Raw genomic sequence first — 20382 nt, 5'->3', positions numbered from 1 at the left:
TTTTTTTCCCCTAAAACTGCTGCTTTTGGTTAATTATTACCAATTGTGTTTCTTACTTTTTAATTTCCTTCTTTCTCATCTTCTTTCCTTTCTTCTCACCTTCTTTTCTTCCCTTATTCCTTCTTTCTTCTTTTTCTCCAGAACCTACTCTATTCCGTGGACTTTTCTAGGCACTGAGGACATATGGTAAACAAGGCAAAATCCTCCCCTTTGGGAGCTTTCATTGTAATGGGGGAAACAGACAATAACCAAATAAATATGTGAATAATTTTAGATAGTGATAAGTGCATGAAGAGGGTAATGGGCGGGTACGGGGATTTGGGGGATTGTCTTTTGTAAAAGGTGGTCAGAGAAGGCAATAGCATTTAAGCTGAGCCTGAATTATGAAATTATATCACTCTTATTTGAAGGTCTAGGAGAAGAGCATTCTAAGTAGAGGAATAACAAATATAAAGACTTGTTGTTGAGAATAATCTTGATGCATTGGAGGAACACCAAGAAGGCGTAGTATGATCATGGTAACAGGAGGAAGAATACTAGCAGAGGAAGTTGGAGACGGAGGCAGCACAAGCTGTAAAGTTTATTTGTAGAATATTTTGTAGTGATGGGAAGCAGAGAGGAACTGACAGTTCTCAATAATGTCAAAAGTTTCTGTGATTGTGAAAGGAATGATATTTTGGGAATGAGGGGAGAAAAAAATATTCATACATATCTTCCTTCCTGCCTCTCCCTATATCTTCTCACTGTAGGTGTTCCCGGAAGCAGTAGATCCTGGAGATGTGGTTACACAGCTTGAATGTAAGTTTTTTAACTTTTTAATTCCTGATTCTAAGACATTTTAGGATTTATTATCCTTATGATCTTTAATCTTGGGTTAAATAAAAGTTTAAAAGGGGTTAGTAGAACTTAAAAAATCTTGAGCTGAGACTTTTAGTCTTTATTTAGTATTTATTTAGTATTTATTCTAAATACTTTTTAGAATTTCAGAATATTCCTGGAAATAATAAAAGATGTATATGCTGCAGAGAGGCTGAGAATTACTTCTTTTTTTGTGTGTTTGGTTTATGGAAAACTGAGACTTATTTAATCTTTTTATTGATTAAGACGATATGGGGTGTTTGTGATATAATGATAGAGATTCATGTTACGTGAGATTTTGCCCTGCAAACAGAAATATGTCTTCAACTTCAGTGTATTTCAAGTCAAGAGAGTGAATAAGATCAAAGTAATGATAGCTTAAAATATATGCTTTTGCACTTTACATTGTATTCATTACGTTAATAAATTATTTGAAAAATACATTTTTCCAAGGCTCTACGTAACAAGTAAATTCTTCAAAGTACTCAGAATCAACTATAAAAAGATACAACTATTTGTGAGAGCAGCAATGCAAGAGTGTACACTTTTTAAGCTCTGGGTGTTAAATGAAAAGCTCTGTTAATTTATCATTGTAATTAGAAAGGGCTCTGGGATCACCAGATTGATGTAATGTATAACTGTGGCTCCAAAGGCCAGTAAAATTGAGCATAATCATTATTAACTTTCCTTTCCATTTGGCCTCCTCTGCTGGTCCCATTGCAACTCTAGCAATGTAGAAACATGTAGCCTGGAACATGCAAGAATCTGGGTATATAGGGAGGAAAAATCTGGCCCATTGTCTATCTCATGGAGCTTATAGTTTAGTGACTCTTCTCCCAATAACTCTTTATGGCCAATGTCAGTATCTTATTTATTTTGTATAGCTGTTCTAGCCCTTGGTATTATATTTTCCACTGCAGCAGACTAGCTAGGTGGCAGTTTGGTGCTAATGGATATACGAATTTTAATGTTTACTGAACATCTTGTTCAGTATCTGGGAAACTGTGTATCTTAAAAAAAAGTGAAGATAAACATTTCTCTCATTTTGAAATTCTTCTGTTAAAAAATAATGCCTTTTTTGTCCCATTTGATTTGAAATTTTGAGGTTATAAGAAGTGTACTTAGTGGTTATTATTTTTTGGAAATTTTCTTTCTTTGATTTCCCTGATTTTTTTTTCCTTGGGCTCTCTTCCCAACCACTAGTATTCTACTTTTTCGTATCCTTTTTAAATTCATCTTTCTCTGCCCTATCTTCAAATATTAATATTCCACTGGCTTTCTTCTCTGATCTCTTTTTATACTTTGTTTATGGCGTCTCCTTATATAATACTCTCCAAAGACTTGGCTTCATGTATTAGCTATCCTCTGATTACTTCCATGTTAGTCTTTATCCTTGACCTCTCTAATGTGCTTTGAGCTCTTTTGTCTTTTACTCCTCCCTTACTATACCGTTTTGCAATCTTTTTTGGTTCCTTAATTTTAAAAAAAATGGATGAGTTTATAATACCAACACTAAAAGTGGAGAGAATAGAATGTGATGAAATCCTGTGTATCTGTCACCCAGCTTCAGTAATTTTTGGCATTTTGCCAATCTTATTACATGTTCACTCTGCCACCTGAAGAGCATTGCTGAAATATTTAAAAGCAAATCCTATGCATTATGTCATTTCACCATAAATACTTCGGTATGGCCTCTAACAGATAAAGGCTTTAAAAAATATAGAACTGCCATGCTGGTATCACACCTAACAAAATCAGTAATTTCTTAATAAAATCAAACAGTAATAATTCACATATCCCTAGTTATCCCCAAAGTGTCTTTTTGCAATTGATTTGTTAAAATCAGGTGTGGTTCACACACCATATATGTTGATTTCTCTCTTTTTTCCCGTAGTAGTGTCCTACACTTTTTTTTGTTTTTAATACTATGGGTTTGTTAGAAAAACTAGGTCATTTAGAATGTCATACAGTTCGAGTTTGGCTGATTGCTTCCTTAAAATGTTGCTTAGATTGTTTATTACTTGTTTTATAAACTGATAATTAGACATAGAGGTTTGATTAGATTCTGGCTTATTTTGTTACTTTAGCAAGAAATCTTCATAGTTAGTGCTGTGTACTTAATGGCATTATGTCAAGTTGCATAAAATATCTGATTGTTTTACATTTAGTCATGCTAAGAATGATAATTTGGCTCCAGACAGCATCAGCCTGATTCCTCCATTATAAGGCGCCTCATCAGCTTTTCATGTAATAGCTGTAGTATCCCTTGAGATCTATTTTTTCCTTACGGGTTGCACATTATTATTTTTCTAATATTGTCATTCTTTTGTATTTATTAACTAGAATTTTTCTATAAGAGAAATTTTCCTAATCAGCAATTTTGTTACTTTGAAATATAGTTCCTAGAGGAAAGGCAGGGCAAATCCTTCATTCCCTGCTTCCCTTACTTTATTTAACAGCTTTAGTGAGGTATAATTTATATGTCATAAAATTCACCCATTTTAACTATAGTTAAAATGATTTCTAGAAGATTTATACAATTGTGTATCATCATCGTTTTCCAATTTAGAATGTCTCTACCACCCCAAAAAGTTCCTGATGCCTATTTGCAGTCAGTCCCTATGCCCACCTCCCAGTCCCCAGAAACCAATGTATTTTCTGTCTCTCTATATTTGCCTTTTCTAAAAATTTCATCAGAAGAGTTATATAATATATAGTCTTTTTTCTCTGGTTTCTTTTCATTTAGAGTAATGTTTATCAGAATCATTCATGTTGTTCCACATCCAAGTAGTTCATTCCTTTTTATTGCTGAATAGTATTCTGTTGTATGGAATGTTTCCCTTCCACATTGACTATTTGATGGACATTTGGACTGTTTTCAGTTTTGGACAATTATGAATCATGTTGGTATGAATATGTGGATATGTGCTGGGTTGTATGCTAAGTATATGTTTAGAATTTTAGGAAACTGTCAACCTGTTTTCCAAATTACTGTACCATTCTACATTCCCGCCAACAATGTATGAATGTTTCAATTTCTCGACATCATCCTCAAGATTTGATATTGTCAGTCTTTTGGATGGTGTGTAATAGTAGCTTATTGTATTTTTCATTTGCAATTTAATAGTGACTAATGATTTTGAACATATTTACATGAGCTTATTAGCTATTCATTTTTTCTTGTAAAATTCTTATTCAAAACTTTTGCCCAGTTTTGCAATGGGTTGTCTTTGTATTGAGTTGTAAGTTTTTTAAAAAAAAAATTATAAATATAAATCCTTTATCAGATATATGATTTGTAAATACTTTTCCCAGTCTGCGGTTTGTCTTTTTATTCTCTCAATGGTGTCTTTTGAGAACTGAAAGTTATTAAGTCTAATTTATCAATTTTTAAAATGGTTTTGCTGTCATGTCTATGAAATATTTGCCTAACCCAAGGTCACAAACATTTTCTCCTGTCTTTTCTTCTGGACATTTTATATTTTTATCTCTTGCCTTTAGGCCTATCATATAGTTTGAGTTACATTTTATGTATGGCGTGAGGTAAGGGTGTAGTTTTTTTGTTTGTTTTTGATGGATGGCTATCCAGTTGTCTCAGCATCATTTGTTGATACGACAGTCCTTTTCCTCATTTAATCATCTTTGCACCTTTGTTGAAAACCAATTGACTGTAAATGTGGGGGTTTACTTCTGGACTGTCTAGCCTGTTCCACTCATCTGTATGTCTATCCTTATGTCAGTACCACTGTCTTTAACTTTATGGTAAGTTTTGAAGTTATATTGTGTAAGTTCTTCAACTTTGTTTTGACTATTTCTGGGTCCTCTGCATATCATATAAATTTGAGTCAGCTTGTCAGTTTCAACATAAAAGCTGGCTTGGAACTACATAAGAAGAATGTTGAATAGGAACAGTGTTGACAGAAATAGTGTTGAATTTAGAGATGAATTTAGGGGAGAACTGCTTTCTTAAACCTATTAAATCTCTGATCTATGAACCTGGTATGTCTTTTCATTTTTTTTTTTTAGATCTTTAATTTCTCTCAACAATGTTTTAGAGTTTTTAGTATACAGTATGCATTTCTTTTGTTGGATTGATTTCCAAGTATTTTATTATTTTTGATGCTATTATGAATAGAATTGTTTCATTAATTTTATTTTTAAATTCTTGTATGCTGTATTTTAGAAATAAAATAGATTTTATATATCTTGAACTCTGCACCTGCTAAACATTTTTTAGTTCAGGTAGGTTTTTTATTGTTGTTCTTGTAGATTAATTTTTATATTCAGAATTATATGATCTGAGAATAATGGCAGTTTTACTTTTTTCTTTCCAATCTGTGTACCTTTACTTTCGTTTCTCCTCTTCTTCCTCTTCCTCTCCCTCTTCTTCGTCTTCCTCCTCCCTCTCTTGTTCCCTCTCTTCCTCCTCCTGCTCTTCTTCTTCCTCCACTGGCTTGGACCTTCAGTACAGTGTTGACTAGAAGTGATAAACATAGACATTCTTGCCTTGTTTCTGATGTTAGGGGAAAAATACTCAATCTTCCATAAAATGTGAGGTTGGCTGTGGTTTTTCTTGTAAGAGAGATATCCTTTATCAGAAGATTCTCTATGATTTATATAAGATGAAGAGATCTAATCTGGGCTGTTTGAGAGGTTTTATCATGAGTGGGTATTGGATTTTGTCAAGTACATTCTTCCATGTCAAGGTAATCATGTGATTTTTCCCTTCATTCTGTTAATGTGGTTTATTACATTAATTGATTTTCCAATGTTAAACAGACATGTCATTTCTGGGATAAATTGTACTTGGTCATAGTATATAGTCCTTTTATATTTTCCCAGAATCAGTTTTATTTTCCCAGAATCAGCATATTAGCAAACTAATAAAATACAAATTCTTGTATATTTTCCCAGAATCAGAATATTAGTTTGCTAATATTTTGTTAATGATTTTTTGTGTCTCTTTATGAGGACTATTGGTCTGTAGTTTTATAATTTCATTTTCTTGCTTTGTTATCCAGGTAATACTGGCCTCATATGATAGATTGAGAAATGTTCCCTCTTTCTCTGTTACCTGGAAGAGTTCGTTTAGAATTGGAATTATTTTATCTTTAAATATTTGTTTCAATTTAGCAGCAAAGCCATTTGGGCCTGGGCTTTTCTTTGTGGGAAGGTTTTAAATTACTGTATCAAATTCCTGTTATATGTTTATTTCTTTTTGAGTTAGCTCTGATATTTGTGTCTTCCTAGGTATTTGTCTTTCATCTAAGATGTCTACCTTGTTTGCATAAGGTTGTTCATCTTTTCCCCTTAGGATCCTTCTAATTTCTGCGAGATTAGTAGCAATGTTCTCTTTTTCATTCTTGATTTTGGCAATTTGTGTTTTCTGTCTTTTTTCTTGGATGGTTAGCCTAAAAGTTTATCAGTTTGATATTTTTGAAGAAACAATTTCTTTATTTCAATGATTTTTGTCTATTCTTTTTTTCTGTTCTATTTCATTGATTTTCATTTTGATCTTTGTATTTCTTCCTTCTACAGGTTGAGTGTCTCTTATCCAAAATGCCTGGGACCAGAAATGTTTGGTCCTTGTAGAAGGATTTTGGATTATTCACATATATTCATAATGTGATATCTTGTGGATGGGACCTAAATGTAAACATGAAATTTATTTATGTTCCATATATACCTTGTACAAAGAGTGTGAGGGTAATTTTATACAATATTTTAAATAATTTGTGCATGAAACAAATTTTGTGTATATTGAGCCATCAGAAAGCAAACGTGTCACTATCTCAGCCACCTGTGTGGACGGTCTGTGATTATTTGACATCACCATCATTTCTGACTCTGAATTTATATGGAGTGAGGCATTGTAGGGAACTTGCCATTGGCATGTTCAGCCTACACACATGCCATTTTATTACCTTTTGTAGGTGTGCTTGTGTGGTGGAATATGGGTGTGCTCAGAAAAGATTGCTGTTGATGCGGATGGAGAATGTCTTTTTTTCCCGTGGGGAACCTGAATAAACTTGTTGCGTGCCAACATTTTGACTGTGACCCATCATGTGATGATACATGTGGAATTTTCCACTTGTGGCATAATGTCAGCATTCAAAAAGTTTTGGATTTTGGGACTTCAGATTTCATGTTTTTGGATTAGGGATATTCAACCTGTACCTACTTTGCCTATGATTTACTCATCCTTTTTCAGCTTATCCTTTTTTTTTGAGATAGGATCTTGCTCTGTCACCCAGGCTGGAGTACAGTAGCATGAACATGGCTGACTGCAGCCTCTACATCCTAGGTTCAAGTGATTTTTCCACCTTAGCCTCCCAAGTAGCTGGGACCACAGGCATATGCCACCATGCCCAGCTAATTTTTTTATTTTTTGTAGAGATGGGGTTTTGCCATTTTGCTCAGGCTGGCAGCTTCTTGAGGTGGAAGCATAGATGATTGATTACAGATATTTTTTTCCTTTCTAATATAAACTTTTTATTAGCAATAATCTTGCCTTGGATAAATCTCATTGGCTACGATACTACCAATGTGCAAAGCTTAATACAAGCTTTTAAAAGTGTAAATTTCCATCTTCCCCCTGACTTTGCCCTATTTCATAAATTTTGATGTTATTTTTGTTTCCATTAATTTTAAGATATTGTCCAATTTTTTTTGGTTTGATTTCTTCTTTGACCGTGGGTTCTTTTGAAATATCTTATTTCCAAATATTTGGGGATTTCCTATATTTCTTTCTAAAGTTGATTCTAATTTAATTCTGTTGTTGTGAGAGAACATAATTTGTACGATTTTAACTTTTTTATATTTATTGAGGCTTGTTTATGGCCTATCCTATGGTCTTGAGTGTGTTCCAAGTGCACTTGAAAAGATTGTGTACAGTTGACCTTTGAACAAGATGGGAGTTAGGGGTGCTGTCTCCCCCATGTAATCGAAAATTCATGTATAACGTTTTTTTGTTTTGAGATGGAGTCTTACCCTGTCGCCAAGCCTGGAGTGCAGTGGTGTGATGTCAACTCACTGCACGCTCCGTCTCGCAGGTTCAAGTGATTCTCCTACCTTGGCCTCCTGAGTAGCTGGGACTACAGATGCGTGACACCATGTTCGGCTAATTTTTGTATTTTTGGTACATGTGGGGTTTCGCCGTGTTGCCCAGTCTTGCCTGGAACTCCTGACCTCAGGTGATCCACCTGCCTTGGCCTCCCAGAGTGCTGGGATTATAGGCATGAGCCACCGTGCCTAGCCACGTATAACTTTTGACTCCCCTGAAAACTTAACTGGTAATAACCTATTCTTGACTAGAAGCGTTACCAATAACATAAGCAGTCAATTAACACATATTTTGTTTGTTATATATATTATATACTATATTCTTATAATAAAGTAAGCTAGAGAAAAGCAAATGTTAAGAAAACCATGAAAAAAGAAAATATATTTACTATTTTTTAAGTAGAAGTTCATCATAAAAGTCTATCATCATCTTCATGTTGAGCAGGCTGAGGAGGAAGAGAAAGAGAAGAGGTTGGTCTTGCTGTCTCAATGGTAGCAGAGGCAGAAGAAAATTCATGTATAAATGGACCTATGCAGTTAAGGTCAACTGTATTTTGTTGTCATTGATTGATTATTCTGTATCAATCTATTTCTGTCATTTAAGTTGGTAATGTTCAAGTCTTGTGCATTCTGATTGTATTCTTTTGGGAGAGTTGGTTGTTTTACTAATTACTAAGAGAAAGGTATTTAAATGTCTAATTATAATTATTGAATTATATCTTCTTTCATTTATATCAGGTTTTGCTTCATATAATCTGCTGGTTATCAATTTATTGCACCTAACCAAATTCAATCTTCTTTCCTGTTCTGTGGAAATTGACTTAAACCCTTAAATTTTTTTTTTCTCTACCTGGTACTGAAGCTTTGTATATTAGAGGACCCTGAAGAAATACTGCAGGGGAACAGATTTTGCTTCCAGGTACCAATGTATTCACTTGACTTTTTCCAGCACCAGGCTTCTGAAGGCCATGTAGCCTCTCAAGTGGCCAGGTATTGCAATACAGGGTGGTCTGCAGTGTTTTTCCCCAGTTGGCCTTTCTTTGGGTGGTTCTACAGTGAAGCTTCTGGTGAAATATCTCCCTGTAAATAGCCTCCCTGGTATCCTAGAGGGAGAATTTCTGGCAAGTTCCACAGGGCAGATTTTCAATATGTACCACTGGCACAGCACTAGAGTGACTTCTCTTTCAGTGAGCCCAGACTGTACCCTCTCCAACAACGTCTGATCTCGTCACTGGGCAAGAGGGCTTATGTAGTTTTTTTGTTGGTACTCTGAGCCCTAGGGGTAATGGCTGCTTCTCTACCTGCTATTCCTATATTATTTTAAATTCTTTTTACATCTTCCTAGACAGTCTCTTACTCCTTGAATACCCTGTTATAGTTAACTGTTCTTTATATTAAACTTTTCCTGTGTGGCTTCTCTCTCCTAATTGGACCTAGTGTGATGTATTTATTTTGAGGCTCTGTCTTAATTGCTTATACATTTATAATTGTTATATTTTCTTGAATCTTAATCTCATGTATGGCAGCAAAATTTATAGCAGCAAAATTGCAGTGGTCTCAGGCCTCATATCTTCCCCACCATATCCTTAAGAATAAGTAAGAGGTCTGTGTTCCATACTTTTCATCAAGCTTTGAGGTTTATTCTAATCAGAGTAGAAAGGGGGATGTAGTATGCTGTTGGCGTAGCCTATATACACATGTTCTGCCTTTCGTTCAGGTGGTACATGTGTTAGCTTTTTAAGAACTACGTAGATCTGTAATGGAAGGGGAAAGGAGAGGAATAGATGCCCTGGCAGCACCTCATAGATGTTCCTACAATGTGTCTCCATAGTACTGAGCCTTTAAATTTAAACACAGAATGATAGCAGAAATGACAGAAATAACCCATTTAAATAAAATATAAAGTCAAGCCCAAATAACTTAATCAGTTTGGCTGTATGTCAGTGGAAGCATAGAGAAGAATTTCAAGTAAGGAAAATTATTGAACCAATGTGGAATCTTCTGGAATTTTCACCTACCTATTCTAGTACTGGAATTGAGTCATATATACATTTCCTATTGTCTAAAATACAAAACTAGTATGTGCTTATCTGTCTGCCTAAAATCAAAAATTTATTAATTAAAAATGTGTTATTAAAAAACAAATTGAACATGCTCCAGATTCTCAAGGGGACCCTAGCACCCCTTTAACTGGATAGTCTATAAATGGTCAGATCCTTGAGTAACCTCAGATCAAATGATTCTGACAGTCCTTGTGTGTCTGGAGTTGGTTCCTTCCGGTGGGTTCTTGGTTTTGCTGACTTCAAGAATTAAGCTGCGGACCTCTGTGGTGAATGTTACAGCTCTTACAGGTGTCACAGACCCAAAGAGTGAGCAGCAGTAAGATTTATTGTGAAGAATGAAAGAACAAAGCTTCCACAGCGTGGAAGGGGACCTGAGCAGGTCACCGCTGCTGGCTGGGGTGGCCAGCTTTTATTTCCTTTTTCGTCCCCACCCACGTCCTTCTCTGATTGGTCCGTTTTACAGAGTGCTGATTGGTGCGTTTATAACCTTTAGCTAGACACACAGTGCTGATTGGTGCATTTACAATCCTTTAGCTAGACCCAGAGCGCTGATTGGTGCATTTTTACAGAGTGCTGATTGGTGCATTTACAGTCCTTCAGCTGGACCCAGAGCCTGATTGGTGTGTTTTTACAGAGTGCTGATTGATATATTCACAATCCTTCAGCTAGACACAGAGTGCTGATTGTTGCGTTTTTACACATTGCTGATTGGGGCATTTACAGTCTTTTAAAGCTAGACACAGAGCACTGATTGGTGCATTTTCACAGAGTGCTGATTGGTGCATTCACAATCCTTTAGCTAGACAGAGTGCTGATTGGCACGTTTTTACAGAGTGCTATTGGTGCATTTATAATCCTTTAGCTAGACACAGAGCACTGATTGGTGCGTTTTTACAGAGTGCTGATGGTTGCATTTACAATCCTTTAGCTAGACACAGAGGTTCTTCAAGTCCACACTCCACCCAGGAATTCCAGCTGGCTTCACCTCTCAATCACCCCTCTTAACAGGCTCCCAACTGCTGTTGGGAATTGGGCGATGACCACTCTAGCTACTTCCTGCTGGATGGGGCAAAAAGGGGCGCTGCAGTTGTAGTGTCCTCCAGAGGGGAACTCTTTAGGCCATTCAAAGGGCCAGTGGGTTGGTCCAGGGGTCCTCGGTAGAAGTTGTTAATTGAGCTCATTTGGGGTTCCATTTGTAAGACCATCTGTAGCTTGATGGTGTCGATCCTAGAGGAAACAAATTTGACAAGGAGGTTAAAAATACAGGGCCCGAAGGTGAGTAATAGCAAGATGGCTGTCATGGGACCTAGAAAGGGGAGAAGTCATGTCGCCCAACTCCAGAGATTGTTATAAGAGTTTGAAAGGCGTTGTCTGATTTCAGAAGCCTTTTCCTGTTAATGCTGGGTGGCATCCCATACTATCCCTGACTGGTTAGTGTAAAAGCAACACTCTTCCCCTAAGAAGGTGCAAAGTCCTCCTTTCTCAGCAGTGAGGAAGTCTAGGCCTCAGTGGTTTTGGAGAGTCACTGCTGCCAAAGAGTATTTGGGATTGTAGTTACTATCCTTACTGGATAGATTTTGTTATTTCTTGCAAACTCTCTGAGAAATCCTTTGAGAGTGTGTGGTAGTAGGATAATGAAGTAGATAAATCTGCTTCTCTATTTCCTGTAGCAGTGGCCATTTCTAACCCTGTGAGTAGGGGAATTAGTTGCATGGCCCTGCGCTGACAGACTTGAGCTTTGAGGGGCACTGATAGGGTCTGATTTCCATAAGATTGGAAGTTAGAATAATACGTGTTACACTGTTAACTTTTACCATATTTTACTTTTGTTGAAAACCTTGTAAGTTTGGGATTTTAATTTTTCTTTGCTATTAATAAAACCTTGTTCAGTCCATATTAACTTAGAACTGGTATAGATGGCTGCTTCCTGTTTCTGTAAGTACTTTAAGGTTTGGCTGAGTGCAAACAAGTCGCAAGTTGGAGCAGACCAATTATTAGGCAGTTTTCTTAACTCTGCTTCCTTATCACATACTGAATTGTGTCTTTTTTCCTTAATCGCCTGGGAGGAACCACCTATCTCCTGTCCTGAGGGGTGTTCCTTCTGGGTCTGGTCAGACCTTTGTATGGTAATTAGTTAAGATTTAGATTCCGAGTTAGGAAACCTCCTGGGTTAAGGATTTTTGATAGGAAGGCTATGGGTTGTCAGTGGCCTCAGTGCTTTCAGGCTACACCCTAGTTTACACTGATAACAAGGTGGTATTGGAGTGTTACAGGGTTGCAGAGAAGACCTTTGATTATCAATTATAGGTTTTAAATATACTCTGGCTTTTAAAGGAATAGGGTACACTGTTTTTTCTTTACTACTTCCATCTCTCTGACTTCTTTGTCTTTCTCTTTCTTTCTGACTCCCTCTTTGTCTGTCTCTTCCTTTCTCTCTTTGACTTTCTGTCTCTCTCTTTCTCTCTCTCTCTCTAACTCCCTCTTTGTCTCTGTCTCTTCCTCTCTCTCTCTCTCTTTGACTTTCTGTCTCTTTCCTTTCTGCTGGTCTTTCCCTGCCTCTCAGCCGCTTATGCTGCTGTTCTCCTCTCTCCTTCCCCTTTTTGATGACTTCGGCAGTGTAAGACTGCCACCTCCTTGGGTTTTTGCACTGTGTGCAATAACTCCATGATTTCCTTGTGGTATTTAATGGGGGTTCCCTGAGTGGTTAGGAATTCCCTTTCTTTACATATTGCAGCATGGGCATATAGGATTAGATAAGGATACTTGCTATCTGTATACACATTTATTCTTTTTTCCTTTCCCAGTTCTAAAGCTCAGGTAAGTGCCACTAGTTCTGCTAACTGGGCACCGGTCCCTGAGGGAAAAGGCTTACTTTCAAGTACTGTTACACCACTATGGCATAACCTGCCCTTTATATCCCATTTTCCACAAATGAACTTCCGTCGGTATATAGGTTAAGGTCATGATTAGCTAAGGGGAATTCTAAGAGATCCTCTCAGGCGGCATAAGTCTGGACTGTAATTTGTTGGCAGTCATGCGCAATTGGTTCCCTATCCTCTGGGAGAAAAGTCACAGGGTTGAGGGCCGCACACGTGCATATTTGAAGCACTGGTCTCTCAAGGAGTAGTGCCTGGTATCTAAGCAGGCAGTTGTCTGATAGCCATAAACTTCCTTTGGCACCTAGTATGCCATTTACATCATGAGTAGTCCAGATAGTAAGATCCTTTCCTTGTATTATTTTGATAGCCTCTGATCCTAAGATGGCCACCGCCGCAGCTACCCATAAACAGTGAGGCCAGCCTTTTGCTACTATATCAGTTTCCTTACTTAGGTATGCCACTGGTTGTGGGGTTGTTCCATGAATCTGATTAAGGACCTCAAGAGCTATTCCTGCTCTCTCTGTGACATATAGAGAAGTTTTGTCCTATGGGAAGGCTTAAGGCTGGAGTTTGAGTTTGTTCCTTCCAGTGCGCAGACTTCAGGGTTGATTCCTTCCTTAAGCAGGGGACAACAAATGGGTAACTTGTTCCCCATATTCGTGTACCAAGTAGCTCCAGCTTTGGCTAATATGTCCCTCCCTAATAAGGGTATGACACTTTCAGGCATAACAAGAAAGGCGTGTGAAAAGAGCAAAGTCTCCCAGTTACAACTGAGGAGGTGGGAGAAATATCTGGTTATAGGCTGTCTCAGGATTCCTCAGATGGTAACGGGCCTTGAGGACAGCTGTCTGGGACAGGAGATTAACACTGAGAAAGCTGTGCCAGTGTCCAGCAGGAAGTCAATTTCCTGGCCCTCAATGGTTAAACATACCTGGGGCTCAGTGAGGGTGATGACGTGAGTTGGCGCTTGCCCGCCCCGAGCACCCTCAGTCCTGTTGTTGGATCATCTGGTTGGGGGCTTCTGGCCCATAGAACCTTTGTCCTCTGGGTTAGTTCGCCTTCCAGTAATTGCCTCAATGTAGTGGACATGGGCAATGGGACAGCTTGTTTCTTGTTGGACAGTCTTTTTTAAGGTGTCCTCGCAAACCGCACTGGTAACAAGCCCTACCAGGTGATTGGCCTGCTCCATTTTCTGTCCTCTCTGAGCTGCCAAGGTTTGTTTGTCTGAGGGCCATGACTAAGGCTGTGGCCTTTCTCTGATCTTGCTTTTCCTTTTTGGCCTATTCCTCTTGGTCCCTATTATAGAACACTGAGGTTGCCAGGTTTAATAATGCCTCCAGATTTTTTTCAGAGCCCAGAGCTTGCTTTTGGAGCTTTCTCCTGATATTTATGACTGATTGGGTAATAAACTTATCTTTTAGGATCAGTTGATCCTTAAATGAGTCAGGTGACAGGGGAGTATATTTTCTTAAGGCCTCCCTTAGCCACTCGAGGAAGGCAGAAGGATTTTCTTCCTTTCCCTGAGTTACAGTGGACGTCATTGAATAATTCATGGGCTTTTCCCTAATTCTCCTTAGTCTTTCTAGAACACAGGTCAACAGATGTTTGTGACTCCAGTCCCCATGATCTGAGTCGAGGTCCCAGTGGGGATTCATACTGGGGATAGCTTGCTGACTGTTAGGGAATTTGTCCCTTTCTTCAGTTGTCATTCTGTCATTTACTTGACTAAGATACCAGGTATCTCCAAACTCTTGGACTGCAGCTAAAGCTGCATTCTTTTTGTTAAAGGCCAGGGTTTGATCTAACCATAGCATGACATCTCTCCAAGTGAGATAGGTTTGCCCTAGGCCCTGCAGGACATCTGTATACCTATCAGGATCATCTGAAAACTTCCCCAGGTCTACCTTGATCTGCTTTAAATCAGAGAGGGAGAAAGTGACATGTACCCGGATTGGGCCAAATTCCCGTACCCCTACAGCTTGAAGGGGACATAACCGATAGCCAGGGGGTTTTTATGGTCCCTTGGAGAGTTCTTTGCTTGTTTCCTTCTGGGTGGGGGAGATTAGAGGAGGCTTATCATTAATAGGAAGGGGAGCTATAGGGAGGCTAGGACATGGGGGTAAGCTGAGAGGTCCTCTTGTGGGATGTAAATTGCAAGCTTTACATAGTTGTGGATTCTCCTTCAATGAAAAGAAACCTTGGACATAAGATATTTCACTCCATTTGCCTTCCCTCTTAACAGAAAAGGTCAAGCTGCAGTATAGTATTATAATTTATACTTCCCTCAGGTGGCCATTTTTTCCCCATCAGAGAGAGAATACTGGGGCCAGGCCATAGTGCAGAAAAAAATAAGCTGCTGCTTTTTCAGGGTTTGCAGGTCAAATTGGCCCCTATGGCTTATGATGCATTTCAAGGCTGAGTGTGTTAATGCCTGAGTGTTTGCCATCTGAAAGAAAAAACCGCCCGTGGTTTTGGTTTGTTTGTTTTCTCCCTCTTCCCAAGAACCCACAACAGTCCCTGGACCCTGCTGATCGGAATAGTTGCACTGACCAATGCAGCATCAGAAACCCTTCTTGCCCAAGAACCCAAAATGGTCCCTGGACTCTGCTGATTGGAATAGTTGCACTCACCGATGCAGTGGCAGAAACCACTCTTGCCCAAGAACCCGCAATGGTCCCTGGACCCTGCTGATTGGAATAGTTGCACTCACCGATGCAGCAGCAGAAACTCCTCTTGCCCAAGAACCTGCAACGGTCCCTGGAACCTGCTGATTGGAATAGTTGCACTCAGTGACACCACAGCAGAAACATTAGTTTTCCTCCTAGACCACAAGGAGGACTGAGGAAGGTCGGATTTAGTGGCCCTTACCGACGCATTCTTGAAAACCTGTACCCTTGCCTGTCCTCCTAGACCACAAAGAGGACTGAGAAAAATTGGATTTAGTGGCCCTTACCGATGCATTCTCAGAAACCTGTTAGAGTCCTAAGCATTCTCCTGTTAGTATTGGGACCTTTCCCCTGTCCTATAAAGATGTTATGACCCAAAAATGAAGTGGAAGGCCATACCCTGAGGGAGGGAAGGGATCTCCAGGGTTGGAAGAATGATGCCTTTTGTCCTCACTTCTCATCATATGAATAGGAAGTATATAATTTCTGTGACTCCTCATATCCTACCTTCAGGAATAGCTTTTGTTAGGCCTGCTAGTCTGAGGAGGGATCTTAAAATTCCAGATAGTCCCCGCCACCCAATGGGGCTTTGGGCAAAAATTATGTCTTTCTGATTGGTGAGCTCGGGTGCCTAAAGAAGGTAACAGAGTCCTGAAGTTTATACTATAAATCATTATAGGAGAAACTAGAAAAGCACCAGAGACAGGGAGTGGTTTTTAGAAGCAGGACTAGCCTTGGAGAAGAGAAGGAAGAGGAAGTTTGTCTGACAGGCATTAGGACCCAGGAGGCAAGGGTTAGGATAGATAGGATAGGTGGGCGAGTCTTGCTTGGGTGGTGTGACTTTGAGAGTTCCTCTCATGGCTACAGCATCAACCAACTTTTTGTCAGGACCCTGGAGCTGAATGTCTCCTCTCTGTCGACCCTCGGCTCAGCCCGGAAGTACAGGAAAAGTGGAAACTGGTTCCAGGCAAACCAATGCTCCCAACTCCGAAGAGTCAGGGGTTGTTAGAGAGCTCTTTCCCAGAAAGCCTGACAACTGTGTCTTTAGTCCGGCAGCTGCACTAGTCGCTTTTAACTGGCTAACAGGTGCCCGGTATTTAGCCCCCAAATTCTGAGGAAAAATAGGACAGAATAGCAAGCAAAAGGGGTCCGATGGTACTCACTGCTTGGCGATGGTCCCTTCATGGTCGCCAAGATGTGTCCGGAGTTGGTTCCTTCTGGTGGGTTCTCGGTCTTGCGGACTTCAAGAATGAAGCCACGGACCTTTGTGGTGAGTGTTACAGCTCTTAAAGGTGGCACAGACCCAAAGAGTGAGCAGCAGCAAGATTTATTGTGAAGAGCGAAAGAACAAAGCTGCCATAGCATGGAAGGGGACCTGAGCGGGTTGCTGCTGCTGGCTGGGGTGGCCAACTTTTATTTCCTTATTTGTCCCCGCCCACATCCTTCTGATTGGTCCATTTTACAGAGTGCTGATTGGTCCATTTTACGGAGTGCTGATTGGTGTGTTTACAATCCTTTAGCAAGACGCAGAGCACTGATTGGTGCATTCTTACAGACTGCTGATTGGTGCATTTTTATAGAGTGCTGATTGGTGCATTTTTATAGAGTGCTGATTGGTACATTTAGAATCCTGTAGCTAGACCCAGAGCGCTGATTGGTGCATTTTTGCAAAGTGCTAATTGGTGCATTTACAATCCTTTAGCTAGACAGAGTGCTGATTGATGTGTCTTTACAGAGTGCTGATGGGTGCATTTACAATCCTTTAACTAGACATAGAGTGCTGATTGGTGCGTTTTTACAGAGTGCTGATTGGTGCATTTACAATCCTTTAGACACAAAAGTTCTCCAAGTCCCCACTTGACCCAGGAAGTCCAGCTGGCTTCACCTCTCAGTTGAACATACTAATTACTTAAAATGTTCCTTGTTTATTATTATTGGTGATGTATTATTAGTGTCAGTACTATTAGTATTATTATAGAACTTTCCAATTCTATTTCATACCCTGTAAGCTCCTCTAAGGAATCTCCAGGGACCCAGAATCACCTCAGACTCTAGGGAGATATATATTGATTGTATGTATTATAATTTAATAAATTATATTAGTTATATAGTTATATTACATAAATTAATACAATTATATTAAATGCCAATGATATTAAAAGCCATAATAGGGTAATTTTACATTCATAGAGAAGGTTTTCTCTTCAGGGAAATGGTTTTAATTCTGGAATCTACCAGAACAAAGTAAGTTATGCCTAATGTATACCCTGGGAACCACTTTTAGGCAAGAAAGAGAATGAAAAAGTTTTCTATTTCATAGATTTTTCTATTGAAACTGGATTTTCATCTTCTTTCACTGAAGGTTTGCAGATTTTCATCTACAGACACACACACACACTCGTAAGTGCACACAGATGTTCTCTCACTATATTGCTACAAATGTACTGCCTGAAAAGCTCTTCCTCCAAATGTGTATATGGCTTGCTCTCTCACTTGCTTCCAGTCACTCCTCAGATTTATCATAATCGGAGAGGCCTTCTCTTAACAACATATATAGAACAGCACCCCTCTTTGGTCAATGTCTCAATTCTATTCTATTATCTTTAGATCTGTATCTTGTACACCAATATGTTTTGAGAGTAAAGGGGTAGGCTAATAATATTTTTGCCAAAGCAAAAGGTGTAAAAAGTACCACTCAGGGCAAAAGGAATGAATGGTTCTCCTGTTTTTCTTTCTAGCACTGACATATTTGACATATTATTTATTTTTGAATTTTTTATCTCACTAGAATAACAATTTTATAACAGTAGAGATTTTTCCTGTTTTTTGTTTTTTTTTTTTTTCCTTTCTTTCTTTCACTGCTGTATCTCTAGTGCATAGTACCTGGCACCTACTAGGTGTTTGATATCCAGAGAGTTAAGCAAAATATCATAAATGCATCATATAACTGCCTCTCGTTACCATTTTTATGACTGTTGGAACTGTCCTATTTAGAGACACCTGTTTGTGGTGTTACAATCTTGTGATTAGGAAATGTAAATTGTATTTGAAAATGTATAATAGAATAGCTGTTTCAGTCTCCTTTTTCCACCCTTTGGATAAAGAGAAGATATGATCTTTATTTATATTGCAGTGTGTTACTAGGTGTTTCTGTTTATTTCTCTTACCTACAGGGAGCTAAAGTAGCAGTTTTATTAGAGCTCCTCCTTCTCAGCTTCTAGGAATTAGTTCTTACCTGATATCTGGACTATCAGGTAAAGTGTTTTTTGAAACCCTTTTAAAATGCATTCAGGTGAAGGTGCGAGGCTAAGAATAAATTCCTCAAAGTCTGTGCATGAGAATATTTCTGACTCAGTCCTCAGGAGAGCTTGTAGGACTAAGGATTTATGTAACAAATATATTCAAACTAATTTATCTTTATAGTTTGGGCAGGTAAATAGGTATTTAGAAGAAACTATTATAGCAGCTATTTGTGCTAGTACATCGGTTTAACAGTAGTCTGGCACGCAAGGTATTTCCTATAGCCTTTTGATGTACTATTTTGCTGTAATATTTCTGGAGTATCGTAGTACATTTAATTCATAACTCACAGTAAAAGTACATGGGAAAATGAGAAGTTTTACAGAAGAAGGAGGAAAATTATTTTTAGCTATAAGATAATAGACAGTTACAAAATAAGATTAATTGTATTGTATGTTCCAGTAGATGTAGTTTACATTAACTTAATATTTGTGTTCCAGCAGAATTAGTTCTCCGTAAAGCTTTTCTTTATATAATTTAGTCTTTCTCCTTGAAGTAATTTTTATTACAGTAAAATATACATAATGAAATTTCCTATCTTAATCATTTTAAGTATACAGTTTAGTGGTATTAAATACATTTATAATGTTGTGAGCCCATAATGCACCATGCAGCTCCATAACTCTTTTCGTCTTGTAAAACTGAAACTATACCCATTAAACAATAATTCTCATTTTCGCCTCCCTGCAGTCTCTGGCAACCACCATTCTGTTTTCTATCTCTATGATTTTGAGTACTCTGAGTATCTCAGATAAGCACAATCATGTTGTATTTATGTTTTTTTTTTAAACTGGCTTATTTTATGTAACATAATGTATTCTAGGTTCATCCATGTTGTAACATGTGTTAGAATTTCCTTCCTTTTAAGGATGAATGATAGTCCATTGTATGCATACATCACATTTAGCCTATCACTTTATGTGTTGATGGACACTTTGGTTGCTTCAATGTTTTAGTTATTGTGACTAATGCTGCTACGAACATGGGAGTACAAATATCTGTTCCCAATCCTACTTTCCATGCTTTTGAGTATATATTCAGATGTGGAATTGCTGGCTCATATGGTAATTCAGCCTTTAATTTTTTTCAGAAATTGCCATACTGTTTTCCATTGTAGCTGTATCATTTTACATTTTCATCAACTGCACAAGGATTCCAATTTCTCCACATCCTCACCCACACTTGTTTTCTGTTGTTTTGATAGCCTGTTCAATGAGTGTGAGATGGTATCTCATTTTAGTTGTAATTTGCGTTTTCTTAATTATTACTGAACTTGAACATCTTGTGCTTATTAGCCATTTATATATCCTCTTTGGAGAAGTGTCCATTTAAATATTTTACCCATTTTTGAATTTTTTGTTGTTGTTGTTTTAGGAATTTTCTGTATATTCTAGATTGTAATTTTTTTATCAGACGTATTATTTGAAAATGTTATCTCCCATTGTTTGGATTGCCTTTTTATGCATTGATACTGCCTTTTTATGCACAAAATTTTAAAGTTTTATTTCTGAGGACTCTGTTCTGTTCCACTGGTCTATATCTCTGTTTTGGTAC

At 38.1% G+C, this 20382-nt stretch overlaps 1 protein-coding gene across 3 annotated transcripts in view; it reads left to right on the top strand.

The window, feature by feature from the left end:
* The window catches only part of SPATA6 (spermatogenesis associated 6), a 212580-nt gene that overhangs the window by 18718 nt on the left and 173480 nt on the right, over positions 1-20382 (top strand). For all 3 annotated transcript variants that reach the window (XM_012000348.1, XM_012000350.1, XM_012000347.1), the window contains exon 3: positions 750-798. In XM_012000348.1, the coding sequence (XP_011855738.1) occupies positions 750-798 (49 nt within the window). The remainder of the gene's footprint in view (positions 1-749; positions 799-20382) is intronic.

This window comes from Mandrillus leucophaeus, unplaced genomic scaffold, assembly GCF_000951045.1.
Source record: "Mandrillus leucophaeus isolate KB7577 unplaced genomic scaffold, Mleu.le_1.0 Scaffold626, whole genome shotgun sequence".
Classification (NCBI taxonomy): Eukaryota; Metazoa; Chordata; class Mammalia; order Primates; family Cercopithecidae; genus Mandrillus; species Mandrillus leucophaeus.
The sequence above is the reverse complement of the archived record's forward strand: the minus strand, read 5'-3'. Positions and strand labels throughout refer to the sequence as shown.